A 25,098-nucleotide genomic window follows, 5' to 3' on the forward strand; every position below is an offset into this window, starting at 1 on the left:
AATTAAATGCACATACATGTTTCAGCTGCTCTTTAGATATTATCGAATACAATAAAGAATGTTCAGGGGCTGCTACAAGATAACTGCAACAAAAGACAATTAAGGGCATCAAATTAACTACTAACAAATTCACATAAGTTTATCACTTCACAAGAGTAAACAAAAGTTTTTACAAATCAACCAATAAAGAATGAGCGTTACATACGTTACACCAAAAATAGTGTCTGGCCTAGTTGTATAAACAGACAGTTTTACACCTAGCTCACTCCCATCCGAGTCAAGTATGCCAAATTCTACCTCAGCACCTTCAGAACGGCCTATCCAGTTTCGCTGCATTTCCTTGATACTTTCTGGCCACTCAAGTTCTTCCAAATCCTCAAGTAGACGATCAGCATAAGCAGTTATCTTAAGCATCCATTGACGCATTGGCTTCATAGATCGAATGAAGGGGAAATACGTTAGCATAACTATAGCATATAAGGCTGCGTAATTTTAAAAATCTTGGAGTTATTGAAAAGTTGAGACGGGAAGTCACTTAAAATCATTTAGGAAACAACCTTTCTAATCACAGGATGGCTTCCACGCTCACTAACACCATTAATAACCTCTTCGTTAGCCAAAACTGTTCCCAAAGCAGGGCACCAGTTAACAGGAACTTCAGCCTACATATCAATGTCCATCATGATATGATAAAATTAACATAAGTGATGCAATTGATAAAAAGAAGAATAAAAAGATCCTAAGAGAAACAATGAAACCAAAAGGTATAAATGTTCACAAAACTATGCATTAAACAGCTTAAACCGAACAGCCAGTCTCCTTAGGTAAGTTACACATGTATTAAAGAGAAAAATGTTTAAAAAAATAAAACAAAACAGCAAGACCTGGTACGCAAGTCCTTTCTTTAAAAGCTGAAGGAAGATCCATTGTGTCCATTTGTAATATTTAGGTTCTGTTGTGGATATTTCACGATCCCAGTCATAAGAGAATCCTAAAGACTTGAGCTGCGACATAAAAAAAAATTCATAAAATAAAAACTTATATAAAAATATCAGTAGAATTTGGAATAATGTGAAACTTCCTAATCCTGATAAAGTCGCACAAGCAGAAGCAATGATTCCAAACAGAAGTTATAGGGTAGACTTTAATAGTATCCAATTAAAACATAACTTTCAAATGGGTATGATAGGAGAATTTAAAAGAAAATACAAGTTTCAATGGCAAAGGATGCCTGATCTAATTGAACATTAAGGCTAAAAAGCAGTCCAAAATAAGTAACAAGAACACACAAAACTTCTATTATATTATATAATAAATGTCAAGAATGACCTCAGTATAATAGCATCTGTGAGCTCCGAAAATTCGGCCTCGGCCTCCGCCCGCTTTGATTTGCTTTTTCTTTGGCGAGGGAGTTTTAACGGAATGAAATTTAAAATTGAAATTTCACCATCTTGCACTTAAAGCGGATGGTGGGGGTTAGATGATAGACCCGATCAAGATCCCATGATTTTGTCGTCCCGGGCCATCGTGGTCCCTGGTCTACTTAGTCAGAGAAGGTAGTCGACCCAACCTGACAGAAGGATCCTTGTCGGCAGCCATGGGTTGCTTCGTCCAAGGGGACCTTGTAGACCTGGGGTGAATGTTTGTCTAAGGGGACAAATTTGAATCCACCTTAACTAACAGAGGGCTTTGTACCCCATCGATCATATCATATTGATTCATATATCAAGGATTTAATGCCAATAAGGAACGTATTGGCTCTGGCAATAACCAGTATTTGTGGTGCCATTTGGCGGCAAAACCACTCGATTCAGAGGGTCCGGGTCATAACCACTTATCCTGTGGTGTTATTTGGCAGCAAAATCGCCAGTTAGAGGACATGTACCACGTCCTTACTAGCAGAAGATTGTTTGAGAATGGATCCTAATAATATTTTCGATTAAGCATTAGCTCAATGTGAGCTTAAGTAAATTTCATTTGTCCACCTCGGCAAACTGTTACAAAGGATGGATGGATTTTGCTTTAAGTGTTTGATAGTTGGATTTCAATTTTAAAAATTTGTTGGATTTTGGGATTTTAAGATTTTTTGGATTTTTGGAGCTGGAAAGACATTTGAAATTGTTTGTGAACACCTCCGGTTGAGATAAACATTCAACACGGCCATCATCGAGGTGTTTGGGGTCATTTCCATTTGAAAATATTTATGAACCTTGTCAACCCGATCAACTTGCTGACAAGGGATCTGGTTTCGTAGGCGTTGTGCTCTTTGTTAGTAAATTCATATTTGTTTACTAAGGTCAATGTATTTCATCTCACATTTAGTCACTATTGACCAAACAAATGTTCTTGTAGTTTTAGCTTCCTCGTGTGTGATTCAAGTCTTGTTCCTTGCATGTGTTTGAATCCAAGTTCAGTTTCATTCAAACTTGAACCCATCAAGTTTACAAGTCCCACTCAACGTTGTACAGTTCGAGTTCAAGTGCTCGTTTAAGTCTGGTTCATACTTGGATTCCTTGTGCTGCTCTTGAATTCAGACCCCATTCACATTCAAGTCTTAGTTCAATTCATTTCACATTCAAATTGAGATTGAGTTCACTTGAGTCCGAGTTAGTTACACAAGTTCACTGGTCCCTTATATTAAATCCGGTTCAAGTTCAAAGTACATGTTCAAGTGCTTGCTCAGGATCTTCTGAAGCCCTTGCAAGTTCAAATGAAAACTCAATTTGGTTTGAATTTGATTCCAGTTTGATTTTATTTTATTTTGAGTTTTGACTTTAGAAATCATTTAGGTTTTGATCAGGTCTCCTGCTCGTGTTCAATCAAGTTCAAAAGTCTACAAGTCTGAGTCCAATGTTGTTCATTTGAGTCCCAATGCTTGTTCTTTTGAGTTCAAACAGGTCCGAATACAGTATGTTATCACTCGAAATTTCGGTAGCTTCCCGGCATCTCCCCCATTTAAAGAAAAACTACGGAATACTGGGCCTTTCCGACCACGCGCAATAAAGCCATGCATGGTAGGTGCCCTCTTTTGAGGACACCGCAGCCATGATCTTTCTTCCCACAATGCGTAATGAAGGCGTGCCTGAGGTATTTGATGGTATATGTTTAAAAAGACAGTTTACTTTCCCCATGCTCGGGGGTACTTATGAGTGACTCCGCCTCGCCGTAAGTGCCGCACCGAGGTCCCATCCCACCACGCGCAATAAAGGCGTACATGGGCGGTTTTTCGATCTGTCGCACACACCGAGGATAGGGTTTGGTGGGGGGCCGAGGGGTCACTCGCCTACCTCGTCGAAGGTGTCGCACCAGGTTCCCTCTTACTATGCTCAATAAAGACGTGCATAGGTGGTTTGTCGGCCCGACACGCATGTCGAGGCAAGAGATAGAATAGTATGTATTTATGATTATTATTTTTATTTATAATTAATATTAGTTATAATAATAATTAAGTAATTATAATTAATCATCAATTATTATTTAAAAATTAATTACAATTAGTAAATTGATTATAATTATAATTAGTTAATAATTAACTATAATTAAGCAAACTTAATTATAAGTAATTAAACAATTATAATTAAAAATTGATTACTAATTATTAATTAATTATAATTAAATAATTAATTATAATTATAATTAAATAATAATTAAATATAATTAATATTAATAAAAATGAATTAATAAAAAGAAACCTCCTTTTTCTCCTTCTCTGACTCGATGGGTTTACTGGATTTGGCCGTGGAAGCACGCGCAAGGGAGACAATTACCTTCACACTAGCTAGCTCCCGTCGTTTGCTTCGATCAAACAGGAAGACAACGTCGTCGAGGGAGGAAAGTCGAACAGCTCGAAGGGATCAGAGAAGCGACGCGTGCAACCTCACGGCTGGCAGGCTCCCGTCCCTGCTTCGGATCAAAATGTCGCAACTTTCGCTCGAACAAGAAGGGATAACGTCGAAGGAGCGAAGTCGTCCGGCCACGAAGAGGACCGGGGAAGCACGCAAAATGGAGAAAGTTATCTTCACAATGAGCGGCTCATATCGTTGCCTCTGATCAAACGTCGTAGCTTCCGTCCCGATAGGAAAGGGAAGTCATCGAGTGAGCGAGCTCGAGTAAACACGAGAGAGGGAGAGATCGGAGAGCGTGAGCGGAGAGTGGGCTGTGTCGAGAGGCAGAGAGGAGTGAGCAGGCTCGTAAAAAAGCCCGAAAGCCTCCTTTTCGTGGCCATTTAACGACGCAAGCTCGTCGTGCAGAGTCGTGGCGGATGCGACATCGATCGTGCGAGCTACGTGCGAGGAGTGCGGGCATCGTGCAACGTGGGATGCCATAGCATGTGAGATTTCTTTTTTTTGTTTTCTCGATACAGCAGGTCAACAAATGCCCCCCAACAAATGTGTTAGGCGTCCGGAGCGGGCCACGTTTGTTGTATGATGATTGACCCTGTGGATCTCTAGATGTCACACTAGAGCCTCTTTTTAGTGGATCTCCAAGAATTTACTTGGATGTCACACTAGTTCCTTCATTGATTCTTTTAGAAATATCAATAGATGGATGATGTACTGGCTTTAATCAAGGACATCTAGGGTCATAATATAGCAATTCGTGCTTGGATTCCTAGAGTATCACTTTGTAGATTGATGCTAGTGGATAGCATATGCTCAAGATTCCTCCATCACCTGGTGGCATCTTGGTAAAATTTTAAATATTAAATCTCGGCATGCAGCGCCATATCGACCCAAATAAATATTTAAAATGCCCCCAGTCTTTAGGGACATTTGTAGATGTCATCTTGCGTGCTCATTCCACAACTTTGGCTTGAGTCTTGAGATTTTGATTCCTTCTGCCCTGTGTTTTGTGCTGCGGACTTGGTGAATGATTATCTGATTTGTCTTTACTGACTTCTCAAAATATTTGCAGGCCTTCTGCCCTTTGCTTATAGCTTTGGCAGGCTTGATGAAGGGGTAGATACCGGTGATCTAAACCCTTAGATTTTTATTAGGTCGATGGCGAAAAGTCATCGGTCAAAAGCTTTGTGCATAACTGACTTGTTGATGACAGAATCCATTTAGTTCAGCTTAAAGCTTTATGTGAACTTTGAGATAATTTTCTTTGATCCTAAGCTTTATGCTTTAGCGGACTTGTTGAAGAAAAGTTTTTTCGATCCTCGCTTTATGCTTTGCAGATTTGTTAAAGGATTTATATGTTTTGGATTTGATTGATAGCACTAAACGTAGGTAGTATCTTGATCCTTAACCACTTGAGAAGACTTTAGTCTGAGTTACTTGAGTTCATCAGATCAGAAGAACTGGGATTTGACAGCTCTTCATCCTCTGGTTGCTGAAATGGGGGTTCCTCTACTACGGCCTTTTTTATGGCTTATTAAGTACACAGAGCTACGAGCGATCCAGCCATATTTGGACTTGTTAGATCCGACCTTTTACACCCATTCAGACTTCAGACTTGAGCTATGTGAATTGCGCTCCCCAACGCTGATTTTACTGAAGTTGGTAGATTTGGAGTTCTCTTTTGTGGTTGAGGATTTGGAGTCTACGAACATTCAGTGGTTGTTCGAGACTCATCCCTCCACTGGAACTTTGATTCTCTAACTATTTTGGAGAGTTTGATAGACTACAATCACTTGAACGGGTCGAGTCAAATTGGCCTTCGTTCTTATTACAGTCCATACTGACAGGTTGATGAAGTGGGGGTTCCGCTACTACGGCCTTTCTTATGGCTTGTTGAGTAGATGGAGCTGCCAGCGATCCGGTCATATTTGGGCGTATTGGATCCGACCTTTTACACCCATTCGCACCTTAAGCTTCAGGTTGTTGAAAGACTCTAAATTTTTTCTGGCTCAATTTGTAGGAGTATGTAATCACAAAAATCTCTTTCTTGACTTTTGAGTCTCAGTTTGTTGGAGAAGGTGATGTCATGAAATTACTGAAGATCACCTGCACATACTTTAGAAAACAAGTATTTGTATTCTTTAGCATAAGAGAACATTTGAATTGATAATTTTAAATATTTATTCGGGGATCTTGGCATGCAACGCGATGTCGACCCGAATAAATATTTAAAATGCCCCATGTCTGATAGGGGATCTTGAAATGTATTCTTATAACATAGGAGAATTTCAAAATGTAGAATGCATGTGGTAACAATAATGTATGAAAATATAACACATTAAGCACAATATTTTTTGGGCCAATTTCATGCATAGTATTTCTTTAGGTATTGGCCATTGATTGGCGGCATGGGCCTCTGACCATTCAGATCGATGAGTTGATAAACTCCTCCCCGGTACACCTTTTCGATGACAAAAGTCGAAAAGGTCCTTCCCAGTTGGATACGAATTTGCCACCAATTTTTCTATGTGGGATGATTGGTCTTCTCTGCACCATGACCAATTCTCTTTCTTGAAATGATCGATGGCGCACCATTCGATCAAAAGACTTTGTCATCCTTGCTCAATAAATCTTCAAGTTCTGTTGGGCATGCAACCTGACTTCATCGAGTGCATCGAGCTCCTCTATTCTCAAACGATCATTTTGCTCTTGAGTTAGCTCATTCTGGATTGCTACCCGAAGAGATGGGAGTTCAACTTTTGGTGGCAACACCGCTTCAACTCCGAACACTAGAGAGTAAGGAGTGGCTTTAGTTGGCGTTTTGTAAGTTGTCTGATACGCCCACAGCGCCTCTGCCATCTTCATATGCCACTCTCTTTTATTATTGGTAAGGATCTTCTTTAATAATTTTATCAGTATTTTGTTAAAGGCTTCGGTCAATCCATTTGCTCTTGGTTAGTATATAGAGGAATACCGCTAATCAATTTTGTGTCGATCAACGAACTTATAAATTTTTGTACTTTTGAATGTAGTTTCGTTGTCTGAGATTATGCAGCGTGGCACACCAAATTTGTAGACGACGTTATGTGTGAAGAAGTTGATCACATGCTCGGATGTAACTTCTTTGAATAGAGCCGCTTCTGCCCACTTAGAGAAGTATTTGGTTGCTGCTAGGATGAAGCGGCGCCCTGCTGATGACGGCAGATCTATCGGCCCGATAGCGTCGGTGCCCAAGCATTCAAATGGTCAGGATGCTATTGTAGGGTGCAGTGGATTTGACGGTTGATGTATAACATCACCGTGGATCTGGCACTCGTGACACCTCTTAGCATGATCGATACAATTCTTTACCATTGTCGACCAATAATAACCAATTTTTTTGATTTTGACTGCCATCTTGGGACCTGATTGGTGCGTTCCACAAAGTCCTTCATGAACTTCTACCACCATCTTATCAGCTTCTCGGGTCCCTAGACATCTTAGCCACATTTAATCGAAAGTACACCAATACAATGTGTTGTTAACAAACGCATATCGTAGCGCTCTCTTCCTGATTTGAGCAGCTAATGACTTGTTTGTTGGTAGATTGTTTTCTTTAAAGTAGTCAATGAAAGATTGCCTCCAATCTTCTTCTTCTTCGACATCTAGGCAATGCCACCACGATTCTGAAGTTTGACTAGCCTTGCATCTTTTCTTATGAACTTGTTGTTCTTCAAGTTGGTCTTCGAGATCTACTGGTTAGGGAGATTGAGGATCAACCGGAGTTGCATCCTGCTGGCTTGAACTTGGTATTCTCTCTGCTTGCGGGAATTGTAATAATGCTGGCTCTAGGACCCGATGATTGTACACCATAATTATTATAGGTCATTCATCATCCATATTCGTCATTTCTTTAGTCAATTTTGTTAGGAATCAGCTTTACCATTTTGACCTCAGTGAATTTGAGTTAGTTTGACAATTGGAATTTGCTTCAAAAGCTCAAGAACTCGCCGATGATAACATCTCAACTCGAACTTGGTGATTTTGTAAACTCCAGTACTTTGTTTACAACTAGTTGAGAATCACCAAAAATTTGGAGATTTCGAATTCTAATATCAATCGTAATCTTCAATCCTGCTATTAAGTCTTCATATTCATCCTCATTATTGGTCCGAGGTTTAGTCAAGCTAAATGAGAATCTCATTATGCCTCCCTTGGGTGCTACAAAAATGATTCCAATTCCGGCTTGAGCTTTTTCCAGATTTAGAGGCCGAGCATGCTTAACTGATGATGCTACATCAAAATATATTTCTCATACTCGTAACATCTTCTCCTCTTCGACATTCATGATCTGCTCGTCAGGTAGGCAGGGATAGGATGTACGGTGAGGAAATCTGCCAACACCTGCCCTTTCACTGCCTTTTGCATGACATATGTGATATCAAATTGCAACAGTGTTACTGCCCACCTTGCCAAACGACCTATCAACGTTGGTCTTGTCATCAAAAAGCTCAGCGGATCGATCTTTGATATCAAGGTGATTTTATAAGATAGCATGTAGTGACGAAGTTTCTGAACTGCAAAAATCAATGACAGGCAATGTTTTTAAATTGGGGAATAGCGTATTTCTGCTCCAATCAACCTCCGGCTGATATAGTAGAGCGCATTTTCCTTGTCTTCTTCATTGTGCTGAGCCAATTATGCTCCGAGGGACTCTTCAAGATGCTTCCCCGAGATTGGCGCCGCAAGAATAGGAGGATTCAACATATATCTCTTGATGCTATCAAAAGCCTCTTGATAATCATTATCCCATTTAAAACATATATCTTTTTTCATTAGCTTTGAAAATAGTCGGCACTTACCCGACATATTCGATATGAACTGCCGAATGAAAGCCAGTTGTCCTTGTAAAGAATGGAGTTGTCAAAGGTTCTCTGGAGGTGGCATTTCCATAATCGCCTTGATCTTGTTGGGGTCAACTTCGATGCCTCGATGTCGAACAACGTACCCCAAAAAATTGCTGGAGGAGACCCCGAATGCACACTTGAGAGGGTTCATCTTCAGATCATACTTTCTTATCCTCTCGAACACTGTTCTCAAGTCATCAATGTGATCTTTTTGGTCCATGCTCTTAATGATCAAGTCATCTACACAGCATTCGACCTTTTGATGAATCAAATCATTAAATATACGAGTCATCGCCCGTTGATATGTGGCACCAACATTTTTCAGGCCAAAGGGCATGACCGTATAAAAGAAAATGCCTATATGTGTTCTGAACGATGTATGCTTTTCATCTTCAGAAGCCATTTTAATTTGATTGTAGCCCGACAATCCATCCATGAAGGAGAACATGTCATAGTTAGATTTATTGTCAACTAGAAGTTCCGATACCGAGAGTGGAAAGTCATCTTTCGGACATGCCTTGTTGAGGTCCTGAAGTCAATGCAAATACGAATCTGGCCATTCTTCTTCTTTATTGGGACTATATTGGCAATCCAGTCAGTATACTTTTCTTCTCGGATGAAGCCTGCTTCTATGAGCTTCTTTGTTTTTGTAATCACCTGCTCTTCAATCTCAAATCTCATTCTCCTTGGAGCTTGTTTGATAGATGCTACATCAGGCTTGATGGCTAATCTATGAACTGCCACATCAGGGGATAAGCTCGGCATCTCAGCATATGTCCAGGCAAAGCAGTCCCTGAATTTACAGAGGAGCTTCTTCACTTCTTCTACTTGACCTTCTAGCATGCGAGAGCTAATGAAGATTGGGCGAGGATCTTCCTCATTTCCCAAGTTGACTTCTTTTAGCTCATCCATCGTAGCAACCTGTCCACCGTCTTCCAGTTCTTCTGGTGTAGGCTTGACCTCTACGGGTTGATCATCATATGTATCAACTTCATACACCTCATCAGTGCCACCATCATCGGATTCAATTTCCATGCATGTGATTGCCCGACAAGTCTCTTTCCAGAGGAATTTTCGTTTAATGAATCTGATACCCTTATATGCATATATATCCTTATGTCGTAATGGTAGCGGATTCCTTCCATACCAGAGGCTCAGGCTTAAATGAAGTTGTCGCTTGGTGGTAGGAACATTGATCTGCTTTCGTAGCATTCTTTGAACACCTATGGTATTAAACCTAGGTAGTCTCGTAGGAAATAATTCTTCAGAATCAAGGTGCATGCAACACCAATCATAATTCTCTTCTTCACGCATTCCTGCTGAATATAGCACATTCCCTGGTGCAACCCCCTTCTTAAGAGGAGGTAGATAACAAGGGTGAGCTCTTCAATCTTATGCACCTTGCGCTGAATGATTTCCTTGAAGTGTTGTAGAGGAATTCTCATGACTACGAGTACGCTATCCGAGATAGACAGGCTGTCTATCTTTCTGGAGAACACACCATGCACTATGTTCATGTAGATAGAGTCGTAATCATAATCCTCCCTGCTCCATTCGGACGCAGACTAGCCTACTTTTCGGGATTTTATAGGGACAACATCACTTTCATCTGTGTCACTCCTAAGGTGAGGTACATGTTTCATTTCTTTAGGAATGCTTGATGTATTGGGAAGAGTCGGCATTGCCTTCTTTCTTCCCACACACTTTTTCGCACCTTCTTGTTTGGGTTTATATGCAGCCTTTGAATTTGATGCTCTAGCCTCAAGAGAACTCAAAGGCTTTTGCTTCTTTAGCATGAAATATCTGGCATCTTCATATATTGTTACTTCATGTACTGCAAAGGGTTGGATATCACCAGAAATTCTGAATTATTCTCCTTCCCTGAGATACTCCATGCACTAGTGAAATGTTAAAGGGACAACACCATATTCGTACAGCCAGGGGCGGCCTAGTAACGTCTTGAACGAGGTGTCTGCATCAATCACATGGAATTTGGCTTCTGTGTGAAGTTCTCCAAATACAAGAGGGAGCATAAATGATCCAAGGGTTTTCTGCCCTTTCTCGTTGAAGTCGTGCACCGTCAGCTTATCTTGGTTAAGATGTTGCACATCGAGGCACAATGATCTCAATGCCTTCAGGCTTATGAGATTTACAGAAGACCCAGGATTGATCAAAATCCGACTGATCATCATACCGTCGCTTTCTGCCATAACATATAGAGGTCGATTGTGATCTGCCGTTCCAAGCATCAGATCATCCTCAGCAAAAGTGATAATGGGCTCATTCTGAGCTTGCAAGACCTCAGTCAGGTTGCGTTCAGCAAAATACGCTTCATATCTTTCAGGGTCCTTGAGAGCTTTGATCAAAGTCTCCCGAAGGTCTTTAGACATCACAAGGGCGTCGTATATGCTGAGTTGCGCTGGTATCTTCCTCAAGTAGGATAAGATATTGTAATATATCCCCTTAGCTGAAGTTTCTTTCTTCTTAGAATCTTCGGGGATAATATCTTCATTGATAATTATCTCTTTTCCCTTGTCTTTGTTAAGAGCTCCCTTCTTTGGTGGAGGTGGCAGTACCTTGCCACTTCTCAACTGCACCTGGCCAACCTCATCTGATTCAAACCTATTTAGTGAAGCATTTTCCTCGGAGTCAGTCATTGTTGTATCTGGAGATTCATCTGTAGACTCAGAATCATCTCCCAATTTCATCTGCTCTATTTTTTATTCTATGCTTGGATCTGAATCTTTATCATTTGGAAAATATAGATCATCTGAACTGAATTCAATTGATGACACCATTAGACAGAACTCAGGGGCCACTTCTTCAGCATATTTCTCCCTTTCTGTTATCTTTGATGTAGTAAAGATGACTCGACATGTCTCTGTATGAAGAGATTCAGCCTCAGCTTCTTATGTTTCATCTATTTTGAGCTCTTTCATGAAATCACTGAGCTTAATAGGCTTTCTGGCAGTCTGGTAATATTCACCCAAACTATCAATAACCTTTTGAGTTGCAATCTTCTTATCCATAGGCTTCCTCAATTTGGCTTTCTTCTTTGAAGCCTTTGATTTTGACTTACCAGACTTTAATGAACTAGCTTGGTTAGGTTGCTGGAGGTGAATGCATGTGGCACATGCAACCACTTCAAAGCCAGTACTGGTTCAGTAGGAGACTTCCACTTGACACCTGGAACTCCTAACTGTTTCAACATTTTTGTTGTCTTCTTGGAGACCACGGTTTCCCATTGCTCATCCTGAATAGGTTCTTTTGTTGTTGTTTATTTAGACGATAGTACGGAAGAGGACGTGACTACCCGGGTGAATTCCTTTCTGGGACGAACTAACACGTTATCTGATAATGTTAATTCTCCTATTTTGTACTTCTTTTCCAACCAATCTTTGAAGGCATAGCAATCTTCAATTAGATGACTAACTATCCGATGATATGGGCAGTAGTTTGGATCGCCATTGTGTTTGGACTCTTCAGGTTTTTTGCATTCTGGCAATTCCAGACCAGCCTTGAGTGCTTGTTGGAACAATTTAGCGACACTATCCCTCTTAAATGAATATTCTTTATTAATTTTCTCTTTCAGGGAGGGGAACATTCTATCACCAGTTCCAATTATTTGCCTATGGCGCTCTCCTTCACCGGGAAAGGCTCGAGCCTTATCATTTCCTCCAAGAATCAGCTTTGGTTGAGGATTTAGATTGTAAGTTTGTTTTGATTTTTCTTCATATTACATCGGCTGCTTTCCTTTATCCTCATTATATACTGCGCTTTTATCTTTATCAGGTCTGGGAGGAAATGCGGAATAGACCTCATTCTTCCTAGCATCAGGTTTCTTGGCCTTTTGGGTATGTCAAGGAGGCTTTCAGATTTTGACAAATTCAACTTCTCAAACTTTGCCACCCTATCCAACAGATCTTGGAAGGTCGTAATATAAGTCATGCATAAGAAGGACTGCATATTATCATCAATGTTTCATATAAGCAATTGGACAGCAAACTCTTCTTCTAGCTGCTGCTCGCACTTTATACTGAGATTGCACCAGCGTATTATATATCTCGTCACTGATTCATCCTTTCTCCTTTTACCAAGGGCGAGATCAGCAATGGTGGTCTTCTCAGTTGCACTGGCAAACCTTTTCATGAACAAGATCTCTAACTCTGCGAAGGTTTTTAAAGAATCATTCGGTAGCTCGACGTACCATTCGAAAGCAGTTCCACTCAAGCTGCTCATGAATTGTCGGAATAACAAAGCATCATCGCCTCCAGTGTTCCCGCAAGTTGCTTTGAACTGCGCGAGGTGCTGTCTGGGATTCTTATTGCCGTCAAAAATATTGAATTTTGGTACAAAATATCTCTTTGGGTATGGCACCTGATCGTACTGCTGGGTACGGACGACCTTTGCCTACCAACTTCCCTGTTTGTTCAACAGCTATAATGACTTTAATCTTTTCACTGATTAAGCCTTCTAGTTGTGCTGCAGTTACAGGTTCAGAGGCGTTCGCTGCATTTTGTGGAATACGTTGGCGGGTAAGATCATAAGTCTCTCTGCCACCTTCAGGTACACCTTTCACTCCTGAGGCTTGCGGCACTTGAGGATTTTGAGGATTTGCTGGAACATTATTCGCAACTTGGTTGATAGGTTGAGCCGGCACAGGACTCACAGAAGTGGTCTTCTGCATTATCTCCATCATTGTCGTCATCTGAGTCATCATCTAAATCATTTTATCATTTAACTGAGAGATTTCTCTATCTTTCTTTCGCATCTGTCGCCTCATCTGATTTCTCATTTCAGGGAGCGTGATGTCTTCGCCAGCGAAGGGGTTTTCTCCGACCTCTTCTTCTTCCTCTCATTCTTTTGAGGTACGAGAACTTCGGCTGGCAATAGATCTAGCCCTATGGCAACGTCGATAAACACGTACGCGTGGCTGTGACTGTTGATCATCTTCATCACAATCATCATCTTCAACATTAATATGGCTGACCATATGAACCACCTCGATCTCCATAGTGTCTTCATCACCATAGTCTTCTTCACCTTCTTCTTGTACCTGGATTTTTGAGCGACGTCGCCACTGAATTTCAGATTTTTGGTTTGGGATGATTATTTCTTCGATTTGAGGACTGTGATCGAAATGAACTTCTCTGGCCGAAGTAGGTGAATGACGGGATCTCTTGGAGGACTCTCCAGGATGTCGACCGTCAGTCTGTCATTATAATTATCATTATGGGCCTTCTTTTGGACCCATCTCTAACGAGTTCTATTAGCTGGGGCGGATCTCCATGAGACTATTCCGAATGTCACACCCGATCTATCTCTTTCTTCAAAGATCTTTTCTTTTCGAGGCTTCGGCCTCCAAACTTGTTTGCCTTTCTGCTGGGCCCTTTCGGCGAAGGATTCTTGGACACATGGTCCAAGTGTTACGCCCTGATGTGCTTCCTGCAGAGCATGTCATTGATAATTTCTTCGTTCGGCTATCATGCAGATGAAAGCCTCTCTCTTGGAGGGGTTCTTCGGGCCTCAACAATCAATGGCCTCTGGAACTTTTTCTTCATTATCCCTCTTTCCTTAATTGTCTTCAGAACTCGGTGTACCCGGGCAGACAGACGTTCAGGCTCTCTTATCTTTTGAGGGGCCGGGGCTTCAGGTCAACGCTCCAAGAAGGATTGCTTGAGCTCACCAGAAGAGCTATTTCTCTTTATCCACCTTAGGTTAGTGAACATGTTCTGAGTGGGGTTGTTGATCTCTAGTTCTTGTGCTGACAGGTTAGGGGGATGGATTGGTACAAGTAATTGTTGAGCTCGCAGTTCCGCATTTCTTTTACTCCTCTGCCTTCTGTTGAGCCTTCCTCCATATGAGGAAGCTTCAGCGTTATACTGCTCAGATGAAACAGGCTCTCTAAGCAGAACGGTGGTGTTTGCAGTCACCATAGAATTTTTCCTTCCAGTAACAACCCTTTTTGCAGTTAGGGTCTCAAGCTAGGATAATCTTTCAAACACAGAGACTCTTCCTTGAGCAGCATCTCTGGCAGTAGTCCTCGCAGAATGGGACCTTCCAAAAAGTTGTTCAGAGTTGACGTCCTACACAGGGACGACCGTAGCCTTTGCAGTAGCTACTGAGAATTCAAGCCCACCAATGTGGATAGTGGCTCCAGTATTTCCAGTCTCAATAATAGCATTCGCTAGTTGAATCTTGGCTCCTCGTCCTAGTTGGACGGTCATCGGGGTGTCCTGCATTTTCATTCTCTACAAATGAAAGGCAGGGGTTAGTGATTAAATTTGATACATCACCCCACACTTTCATAATACAAAAATAACGCAGAACAAATAATAGAAGAATGAAAATTAGAATAGAATTAAAACACTGCTTATGAATTTCCAATGAATCTTACATAAAAGATTGATTTTTAGGAAATTTAAAATTTTAGTCCATATAGATTTGTTTGCTATTATAGCCTATAAATGACTAGCCAGAGATGCAAAGATAAATCATTCCCCAGCGGAGTCGCTAGAAATTTGTGGGCTTCGAAAATTCGGCCCCGGCCTCTGCCCGCTTTAATTTGCTTTTTCTTTGGCGATGGAGTTTTAACGAAACGAAGCTCCGGGGTAAATTTTGGAAGGCAGATGGGTTTGTAGATAAAGCACTACCTAGAGATTTCTCCCTCATTTTGCGAGGACTTTATGATCTGAGTTCTGGTTTCCTATAGACGCAAGCCCCTATAGTTAATTACCTCTCTCGATCACGAGAGAGAACTTTCGATTAAGGCTAGTCGTCAATCAGATACGTAGAGATACGTGTTATCTGGCATATAATAATAGCATGGGCATAGATATTTGAAAATTTTGAAGATTTGAAAATTTGGGTTGAGATTTTTGAGAAATTTGATATTTAAAATTGAAATTTCACCATCTTGCACTTGAAGCGGATGGTGGGTGGTGGATGATAGACCCGATCAAGATCTCATGGCTCCGTCATCTTGGGCCATTGTGGTCCCTGGTCTACTTAGTCAGAGGAGGTAGTCGACCCAACCTGACAGAAGGATCTTTGTCGGCAACCATGGGTTGATTCGTCCAAGGGGACCTTGTAGACCTGGGGTGAATATTTGTCTAAGGGGATAAATTTGAATCTACCTTAACTAACAGAGGGCTCTGTACCCTATCGATCATATCCTATTGATTCATATCTCAAAAATTTGATGTCAATAAGGAATGTATTGGCTCTGGCCATAACCAGTATTTGTGGTGCTATTTAGCGGCAAAACCACTCGGTTCAGAGGGCCCCGAGTCATAACCGTTTATCTTGCGGTGTTATTTGGCGGTAAAACCGCCGGTTAGAGGACACGTACCACGTCCTTATTGGCAAGAGATTGTTTGAGAATGGATCCTAATGATATTTTTGATTAGGCATTAGCTCTATGTGAGCTTAAGTAAATTTCATTTGTCCACGTCGGCAAACTGTTGTGGATGGTGGATGAATTTTGCTTTAAGTATTTAATAGTTGGATTTCAATTTTAAATATTTTTTGGATTTTGGGATTTTAAGATTTTTTGGATTTTGGTGGAGCTGGAAAGACATTTGAAATTATTTGTGAACCCCTCCGGTTGAGATAAACATTCAACACAGCTATCATTGAAGTGTTTGGGGTCATATCCTTTTGAAAATATTTATGAACCTTGTCGACCCTATCAACTTGCTGACAAGGGATCTGGTTTCGTAGGCTTTGTTCCCTTTGTCAGTGAATTCATATTGTTAAGGGCCTTGAAAGCCTAATATGAATATATAAAATAAATATCCCGGTCAACTTCGTGACCGCATATTTACCCGATTGTTTGAACCCTGTCTACTCCTATTTACCTGCTTAGGAGGATCAAGTTTTGTAGGCTTCGTGCCTTTGTTAGTGAATCCTCTTGATTATAGGCCTTGAGGGCCTAATATGAATGTATTAAAACAAATACACCAGTCGCCACAACCGTATATTTGTTAGAATGTTCTAACCCTGACAACTCCTATTGATCTGCATAGAAGGATCAGGTTCAAACTTGAATTCACGGGCAGCATCCCTAGACGTCATATGTGTACCAATAATACGCTCGCCGGGGCCCATGCGGGTTGAGATTTTATTTTCCCCTTTAATGTACCTATGTGTATACAATTTATAGTGCACGTGCATGGGTACACCGAAATAATTGTAGTTGTACAAGTTATCGCCATTTGAGTACACAATATTTCATTTGAGAGCTTATACACACCTTCTGTCTGCTAATACGAGTGTTGCGGATCCGGTGGCAGTGCGTTGTAGATTGTGGATGCCTACTGTCTGCTTGTATAAGTGTTGCAGATCCGGTGGCGGTATTATTTGGATGTCACAAGGCATCTCATCATCTTGATGTTGACTCCCCTATCTCGTTCGCCGGGGAGGACCTTCTGGTCTTTGAAATCAATGACCGCTGCTTTATAAAGAACTTTTAAGCTCTTCAGTGTAGTAGGCTTATTATTTTTTATATTTGTAGATGTGGTAACTATATTCTTCTTAAGTGCAGGATCAAGAAGAAATTTTGGAACACCAGAAAGTTTAGTTCGTATTTGTTCAAACATCTCTTCCATTCCGCCAAGGTGTATCCTTCTTCATACATCGGGTTGCACTTGTACCCAACTTACTTGTAGATTTTAATCACCATTGTCGAAGGTGATGTTTGTACTTGTGCCCACAATGGTTCGTTGTACCTACGATATATCCACCGTTGTTATCCACAAATATTCATTCGCAGGGAATTGTTGTATCCACTACGACCTCCTGGAACTGCTTGTAGAAGACCCATTATTCATACATCATATCCACCTTTCACCAATCTCAGATGGGTTTTTGATTGTATTTGTTTGTAGGGACGGGTCCTCCATTATTAGTCTCTAGTATCTCCTTCTTCAATCAACAGGCGCTTGTCGTTTGTGTTGGAGATTCCAATGGTGCATATGGGAGGGAAGCCCATGCATTTCATTCTTGTAGGTACTATGCACCCGATCTCGTAGAGACTGTTGTAAGAGTTCACTATATTCTTTACTTATATGAATTGATGTCTTGTAGTGCGCCCTAGTCACATTTGTTTACTAAGGTCAATGTATTTCATCTGACATTGAGTCACTATTGACCACACAAATATTCTTGAAGTTTTAGTTTTCTCGTGTGTGATTCAAGTCTTGTTCCTTGCATGTGTTTGAATCTAAGTTCTGTTTCATTCAACATGAATCCATCAAGTTTGCAAGTCCCACTCAACGTTGTACGGATCGAGTTCAAGTGCTCGTTTAAGTCCGGTTCATACTTTGATTCCTTGTGCTGCTCTTGAGTTTATAACACATTCACGTTCAAGTCTTAGTTCAATTCATTTCACTTTCAAATTGAGATTGAGTTCACTTGAGTCCGAGTTAGTAACACAAGTTCACTGGTCCCTTGTATTCAATCCGGTTCGAGTTCAAAGTACATGTCCAAGTGCTTGTTCAGGTCCCATCCCACCACGCGCAATAAAGGCGTGCATGGGCGATTTTCCAGTCCGTCGCACACACCAATGACAAGGTTTTTTTTTTTATAATTAAAAATTGATTACTAATTATTAATTAATTATAATTAAATAATTAATTATAATTATACTTAAATAATAATTAAATATAATTAATATTAATTAAAATGAATTAATAAAAAGAAACCTCCCTTTTCTCCTCTGACTCGATGGGTTTACTGGATTTGGCCGTGGAAGCACGCGCAAGGGAGACAATTACCTTCACACGAGCTAGCTCCCGTCATTTGCTCCGATCAAACTGGAAGACAACGTCGTCGAGGGAGCAAAGTTGAACAGCCCAAAGGGATCAGAGAAGCGATGTGTGCAACCTCACGGATGGCAGGCTCCCGTCCCTTCTTCGGATCAAAATGTCGCAACTTCCGCTCGAACAGGAAGGGATAACGTCGGAGGAGCGAAGTCGTCCGGCCACGAAGAGGATCGAGGAAGCACGCGAAATGGAGAAAGTTATCTTCACAGTGAGCGGCTCCTGTCGTTTCCTCCAATCAAACGTCGTAGCTTCCGTCCCGACAGGAAAGAGAAGTCATCGAGTGAGGGAGCTCGAGTAGACACAAGAGAGGGAGAGATCGGAGAGCGTGAGCGGGGAGTGAGCTGTGTTGAGAGGGAGAGGGGAGTGAGCAGGCTCGTGAAAAAGCCTGAAGGCCTCCTTTTCGTGGCCATTTAACAACGTAAGCTCGTCGTGCAGAGTCGTGGCGGATGCGACGTCGATCGTGCGAGCGACGTGCGAGGAGTGCGGGCGTCGTGTGACGTGGGATGCCAGAGCAGGTGAGAATTTTTTTTTTTCTCGGTACAGCAGGTCAACAGCATCTTGTCAAATAAAAGATATCATAGAACAAAAATGTCAATAACCATAAGAAGGTAACACCTATTACACGCAGTTTAAATACTTTATGCTATTCTTTCTAAAACTACCATTAAACTGTGTAAACTAAACCATATAACCCAAGTGAACTGTATCCATCGCATGACTCACCTGTGTAAATATGTTAATAATATTCTGAAGAAATCGAAATAAGTATACATACTTGGTCTTTAGTAAACTACTATATCAATGTATTAAAAAAAAGGAACTTCATCCAAATAAATTTCAGGGATGTGGCCATTTACAAGAAAGTAGAGCTACTTGTAGCCCTTAATATATATATATATATATTACAAGGATTTGAACCTTACAACTTCTACTTTAGAGATCAAATGCAACACACTCAACTGAGTGGTTAGTGGTAACTTTCTATAATCTCTGCAAAATCCATTTGTATGTATATGAGATCATATGTTTTTTATGTCCAAGGATCGTGAAGAGTCCACAAATCTTCCTGATTTTTGTCGGTTGTTGTCCATCCAAATGCATCTGATAGGAAATACTTGAGTTCGCAAGTAACCCTAAGGTAATACTTGAGTTCGCAAGCAATCCTAAGCCAATCGGAAGAGCAAACAGCAGGAAAACAGCAGAATTTCTGTTGTAGACAACAGAAAACTGCACTCAAACTGAGAAAACAGTGGGAAAAACTGGAATAAAACCAAGCCAATACTTGTATTCAACTAGAAGAAGAATCAAAACAGCAAAGATACAATAGTTCTTCAATTCGAGAGGAAGAACAACTCTCCACAAGTCTCTAGCAAACCCTAGAGCCCAAGCACACAATGAGATCTCCAACTTTTCATTCAAATTCAAGATGAGGACCTAATTCCCCCCTTTCCCCCTCTTTAACTCTCATCCCCATACAAAATCCCTAAACAGCCCTTCTATTCAAATTTCCCCCCCCTTCCATTCAAAATTTTCCTCCAACGCTTGAATTAAACCCAAGCTTGGTCCCACATATGATTTTTTCCCTGATCTGCACAACCGTTTTTTGATGTGTGCTCATTTAAACCCACGGAAAAAAAGAAGCATGCGAAGCAATAATCTGTGCAAGCACATTAGTTACCCATGTTCACAAAGAGGCTGGAAGAACGTTAGCCAAAATAAATGCTAATCACCCAACAAGCTCATTCACTCTTTTAGTTTTTGAAATGATGGTGTGGCCTATCTCTTTACATTTGAACTAAATAAAATTTAAAGATACGCCCATGGAAATCCCATCCATGTATTCGTAAACCAATGTGCTTCCAATAAGTATTAAGTATATTTATGGCTTGCCTATCGAGTGTACATTCTACATAATATGATAATTTATACTGTGTATACATAATCTGCATGTGTAATTCTTGAAGATTCACGTGTCAAAGAATAGAAAACAAGAAAAATGCTATAATTTGCTTTATTTACTAGGCTCATGCATCAATCTCATTAATTATCTGTTCTACTTTCTCTTTTGCAGGGAAAAGTTCCACTTCTATCGATTGAAGCAATCCATCAACTTCATATTTTTATCTTTGTTTTGGCCACAACTCATGTGATTCTTAGTGTTCTAACCATGCTCTTGGGAAGTGCAAAGGTAATTAAAATCTACATATGTTTTTTATTTGCACACATCCTTGAGTTCATAAGTAGATGGAATTAAGAACTTGGTGCTGTCTTTAATATGCTGATGATAGCTTCATTTCACATAGATACGCCAATGGAAGCACTGGGAAGTTTCCATCCACAAAGAAACTGTGGAAAATGGTATTTACTATTTGCCCTGCTCTCCATACTGGCAATGTCATATATGTCCTATCTGGTTCACGCCACATTTTCTGTTTGGGACAAAAATTACATACATACCACTTTATTTCATGCTATTTACATATTCAACACCTAAAACATTAATATTACATGCCTACCAATAATATTACATGCCTATGGTAGGCATGTAATATTAATGCTTTAGGTATTAGACATAATAGCATGAAATAAAGTGACATGTATATAAATCCCCCAAATATCATTACTTTTCGTTTGTACATGCTGAACAAGCAATTGTATTCTTGCAGCTTCTGCCCCAGCGATCACTCATGTTCACCAAACTGAATTTGTTAAGGGCCGCTTTCTTGGCATTGGCAAGGATTCTGTAATATTAAGTTGGCTGGTAAGTTATGATGTTATTCTGGCCGTAAGGAGAACTGTATCTCTACTCTTTGATTTCTATCTTAAATTGTTTCATGTAGTTCAACATTGTACCTGTACAATGAAGCTTCATTTGATTATCGTGAGTAACCACGAATATGATGCTACTGAAATGGAATAATGAATTTTTTTTTTAAATCTTTTGATTATTTTTTAAAACAAAATTCATTGTTTGGAAAGTGAGAATTAAGAAACGGTTTGTGTTGTGTCTATTAATGTCTTGATCGTAGCAACTTAGGCCTAATTTTGAATTGTTTTAATTTTTATTTTTTGTGTTTTTTATTTAAAAAAAATGGTTAAAATCATAATAATTCGGATTGTTTAAGAATAAATTTCTTTGTTTTAAAAAGGTGCTGAAATAACTTAGAGTTATTTTTTATATTTTCAAAATATATTTTTAAGAAGCTGTGAAAAGTAACTGGCACTTCACACAAAAAAAAGGAAAAATAATGGAGGATTGTCAGCCACTGGAAAAGCTTCGACTCTGCCTTCGACTTACAATCACCGGCATTTGCAACCAAGATTTCCCCGTCGTCAACTTGCATCTCCTCGTTCCAGATTCCAGTGATGGCAACATATATTCTCATCTCCACCAATCATACCAAGATCGAGACCGCAATCTTTTTTATTTTTTAAATTATAAATACATTAAAAACAAACTTATTTTATTTCATCTTAAAATATAAATAAAAAAACAAAAATATCCCAAACGGCACTTAGCTACTATAGCCATACATAAACTATTGGTTGATTTGGCTTCTTCGTTAATTCTGCATTATATTACCTGTTTTCTTTAGAACTAAAGATGTTGATATGTCTATTTCTATGATTTATTCAGTATTATTCCTTGTATAATCTTTGAGATAAACATATCCCCATTGATTTGATTCTTGTTTCAGCATTCCTTCTTTAAACAAATTTTTGGATCAGTAACAAAATCAGACTATAGCACAATGAGGCTTGGATTCATTATGGTAACTACCTTTTTAATTATATATATTACTCATTCTGTGATTTGATTACAGTTCTTACTCTTCTCTGATTTTTTTCCTCTTCAAGTATACCAAATTTTCATGTAAATTTTATTGACGTTGATATCCCTTATCGTGTAGGCTCATTGCAAGGGTAACCGCAAGTTTGATTTTCACAAATACATGGTTCGAGCCCTTGAAGCTGACTTTAAGAAAGTGGTTGGTATTAGGTAATCTTGCTCATGACCCTTTCCTTGAAATTGGAGTCTTTGCTCTTTCATAACAAACTATGAATCACAAACTTTTTTAGAAGGCCATCATGTCATGCTCAGTCATATTGGAAATAGTAAACCTGGACATCATAAACTCACTACGTTGGGCGCACCAAGTTGGTCACACAAAAATCTTGTTGGACACCATTTGGTATCATATGGTTTCCTTACAGAATGTTAATTATTATATGTCTAAACTATTCTGTTAACCACATGCTCTAGGAGCTTTATTTTCATTGTTTATACATTTTTGGATTGCTCTGTCTATATCTATTTCCTGTTCTTTGTTGGTGTCCATGCTTCATACATATACAATTGGATTTTTATCACTAAGGATGGTGCAAACTGTGTACCTAGAAAGTTTTTAATGCAAGTGACTATTAGATTATTATTCAGTGTACCATGCAGCTTATGAAATCCTTATACTCGTGGTTCTCTTTCCCTGCAGTTGGTATCTCTGGATTTTTGTGGTTATTTTCTTGTTGCTGAACGTTGGAGGTATGCTCAACCTGAAGCCATTCCCTTTTTATGTTACAACCTGATGGAAAAATATTGCATCAGGAGCTCCTAATACAAAAATCCATCAAGAGTGCAGGACATTTAATCAATACAAAAGGGCATCTCGTAAAAATACTGATTTTTAGTGTTCTCTTGTAGTTTTTATAAAATGTCTTGCTATTTTGATTACATGTCCTGCACTCCTAATGCATTTTGGTGTGAGGGGTTCTACTTCAATTTTCTTCCCATTTTAATTTTCTTTTATGCTGATTAATAAACTGCAGTTGAGGTTACATTTGACAAGTTTCCGCCATTTGTCCTCTCATATTGAAATGAAGTTTCAATATGATTTTCCTTTCTGAAGTTTCAAAGATCATTCCTGATAATTGTATTTGATCCTGATTGCTAATTATATCATGAGAAAATTGCGACATTGACGAGAAATAAGTTCAATATAAACTCAATGCAAAAAAAGTACAGAATACAATGATTTCATTCACAAACTGGCTCATATTGTATTGTAACCAACATAGGAAACGGTAAACCAACAAAGTGTGTAGTTTTTAAGGTTTTGGTTAGTTCCTCGAGTAAACACAAGACTCTAGAATAAGTTGCACACATCAAATTCATTTGATGGAGTTTTCAGTTTCGCTGATGTAGCTAAGCAGGTATGCCTCGTAGGGGTGAGGGAACAGTCTTACTCTTTTGAAGCTTACACAATCTTAGAATTAATTCATGTTTCAAGATTTTCTAAATTATCCCATTCTTTTAAAATTGAGCTCAATACCTGAATTTTAAGACAGACGAAACTCTGGCTTCAGCCAACCTTCTTTATCTTTAGGTTACGTATCTGAATTCTTAAGCATAGTGGATGCAACAATGAATGATGACTACTTTGCAAAGAAAACATAGATGAATGTGAACAATAGAATATACTGCCTTGTAAGCAAAGAGGGCTGACTGGCGGAACGAGCCAATGTAATTCAATTGATTTCTGAACCTAATTTAGCAAAAACGTGGGTTAGGTTTTACTTTGCTTTCACTTTTTTGTTTATGTTTTTATTTTAAACAAGAAGAGGGGTTGATTGTGCGAGGAATTTTAGAACGGGGTGCTTACTATTCACTGTGAGAGAGTTTGGCTGAATTGGATGGGGTAGTAGCCACAATGCTGACTGATTTGAATCTAGAGAAATGTTATTGGAAGATCGGAAGGGTGCTGTTGTGTGGAATGAATTGCATGGATCTCGGTTTGGTGAGGGGGAGTTTTCTCGTAAGGATGAGGTAAGAAGCTACAACTATAGAAAAATGAGAGGTCATGGGTATTAGTATTTTGGGGAGTTTTACGTTTTATAATTGGGTAGTATAGTTCTAGTTTTGTTAGGATTTGAAATTTTAGAAGGCAGAGGGTGGTCATTATGAAGGTGTATGATGTTGTGCGAATTTGGTTTTTTTGGTGGGATCCAGATCTTTTTGCTGATGATTCAGGATGATCTCTCACTCCTAGCCCAATAGACTAAGATTCATCCTATAATGTTGAACTGACTCAAGGTGTAGCGTTTAATGTCAAATTGATCTAGTAATAGTCCCATCTATGCCAATTGGATCAAGGTTTTGTCTCACTTTGGTTCTATGTATTCATGTGGAATCATTACCAAAGGCTAGTTCCAAAAAACAATTTAATTCAAATGTAATGGAGTGCCATATCACCATTGAGAGCAACATTATCAAGGAACCACATCATTAGAAAAGTGTCACATCATCAAAGCCTCAATAGCTTAAGGTGGTTCGTTGCCATCTCATGGTCGTCTAATTGTGAAGGTTCCAATCTATTGATTTTCTTCTTCTCTTGTCCTTTTTGCAATGGATCGTTATAGATTTGTTATTCAAAACCTCAAGGACTTAAGGTGGTTGGTCAACATCCTGTCCTCATATAATTGTGAAGGGTCCACTCTATTCATTTTCTACCGCTCTTATCTTTTTTTTTTTTTTTTTTTTTTTTTTTTTCT

At 39.5% G+C, this 25,098-nt stretch overlaps 2 protein-coding genes across 8 annotated transcripts in view; one reads left to right on the top strand and one right to left on the bottom strand.

Moving 5' to 3' along the window:
* LOC110094682 (leucine--tRNA ligase, chloroplastic/mitochondrial) overlaps nucleotides 1-25,098 on the bottom strand; it is a 79,568-nt gene that overhangs the window by 44,440 nt on the left and 10,030 nt on the right. For all 7 annotated transcript variants that reach the window (XR_003701663.1, XM_028697445.1, XM_020819969.2 and 4 more), the window contains 4 exons: nucleotides 885-1,004; nucleotides 558-662; nucleotides 206-429; nucleotides 17-83 (listed from right to left, as the gene is read on the bottom strand). Coding sequence is in view for 6 of the 7 variants with exons in the window: in XM_028697445.1 (XP_028553278.1) it covers nucleotides 17-83; nucleotides 206-429; nucleotides 558-662; nucleotides 885-1,004 (516 nt within the window). In the remaining variant the exon portion in view is untranslated. The remainder of the gene's footprint in view (nucleotides 1-16; nucleotides 84-205; nucleotides 430-557; nucleotides 663-884; nucleotides 1,005-25,098) is intronic.
* Nucleotides 20,627-23,151, top strand: LOC110094683 (MLO-like protein 1). The gene is made up of 6 exons (XM_020819972.2): nucleotides 20,627-20,740; nucleotides 20,856-20,910; nucleotides 21,219-21,313; nucleotides 22,251-22,325; nucleotides 22,464-22,552; nucleotides 23,043-23,151. The coding sequence occupies exons 1-6, from the start codon at nucleotides 20,720-20,722 to the stop codon at nucleotides 23,134-23,136; spliced, it is 429 nt and encodes a 142-aa protein (XP_020675631.1). The 5' UTR covers nucleotides 20,627-20,719; the 3' UTR covers nucleotides 23,137-23,151.

Source organism: Dendrobium catenatum, unplaced genomic scaffold (assembly GCF_001605985.2).
Source record: "Dendrobium catenatum unplaced genomic scaffold, ASM160598v2 fragScaff_scaffold_932, whole genome shotgun sequence".
NCBI classification, from domain to species: domain Eukaryota; kingdom Viridiplantae; phylum Streptophyta; class Magnoliopsida; order Asparagales; family Orchidaceae; genus Dendrobium; species Dendrobium catenatum.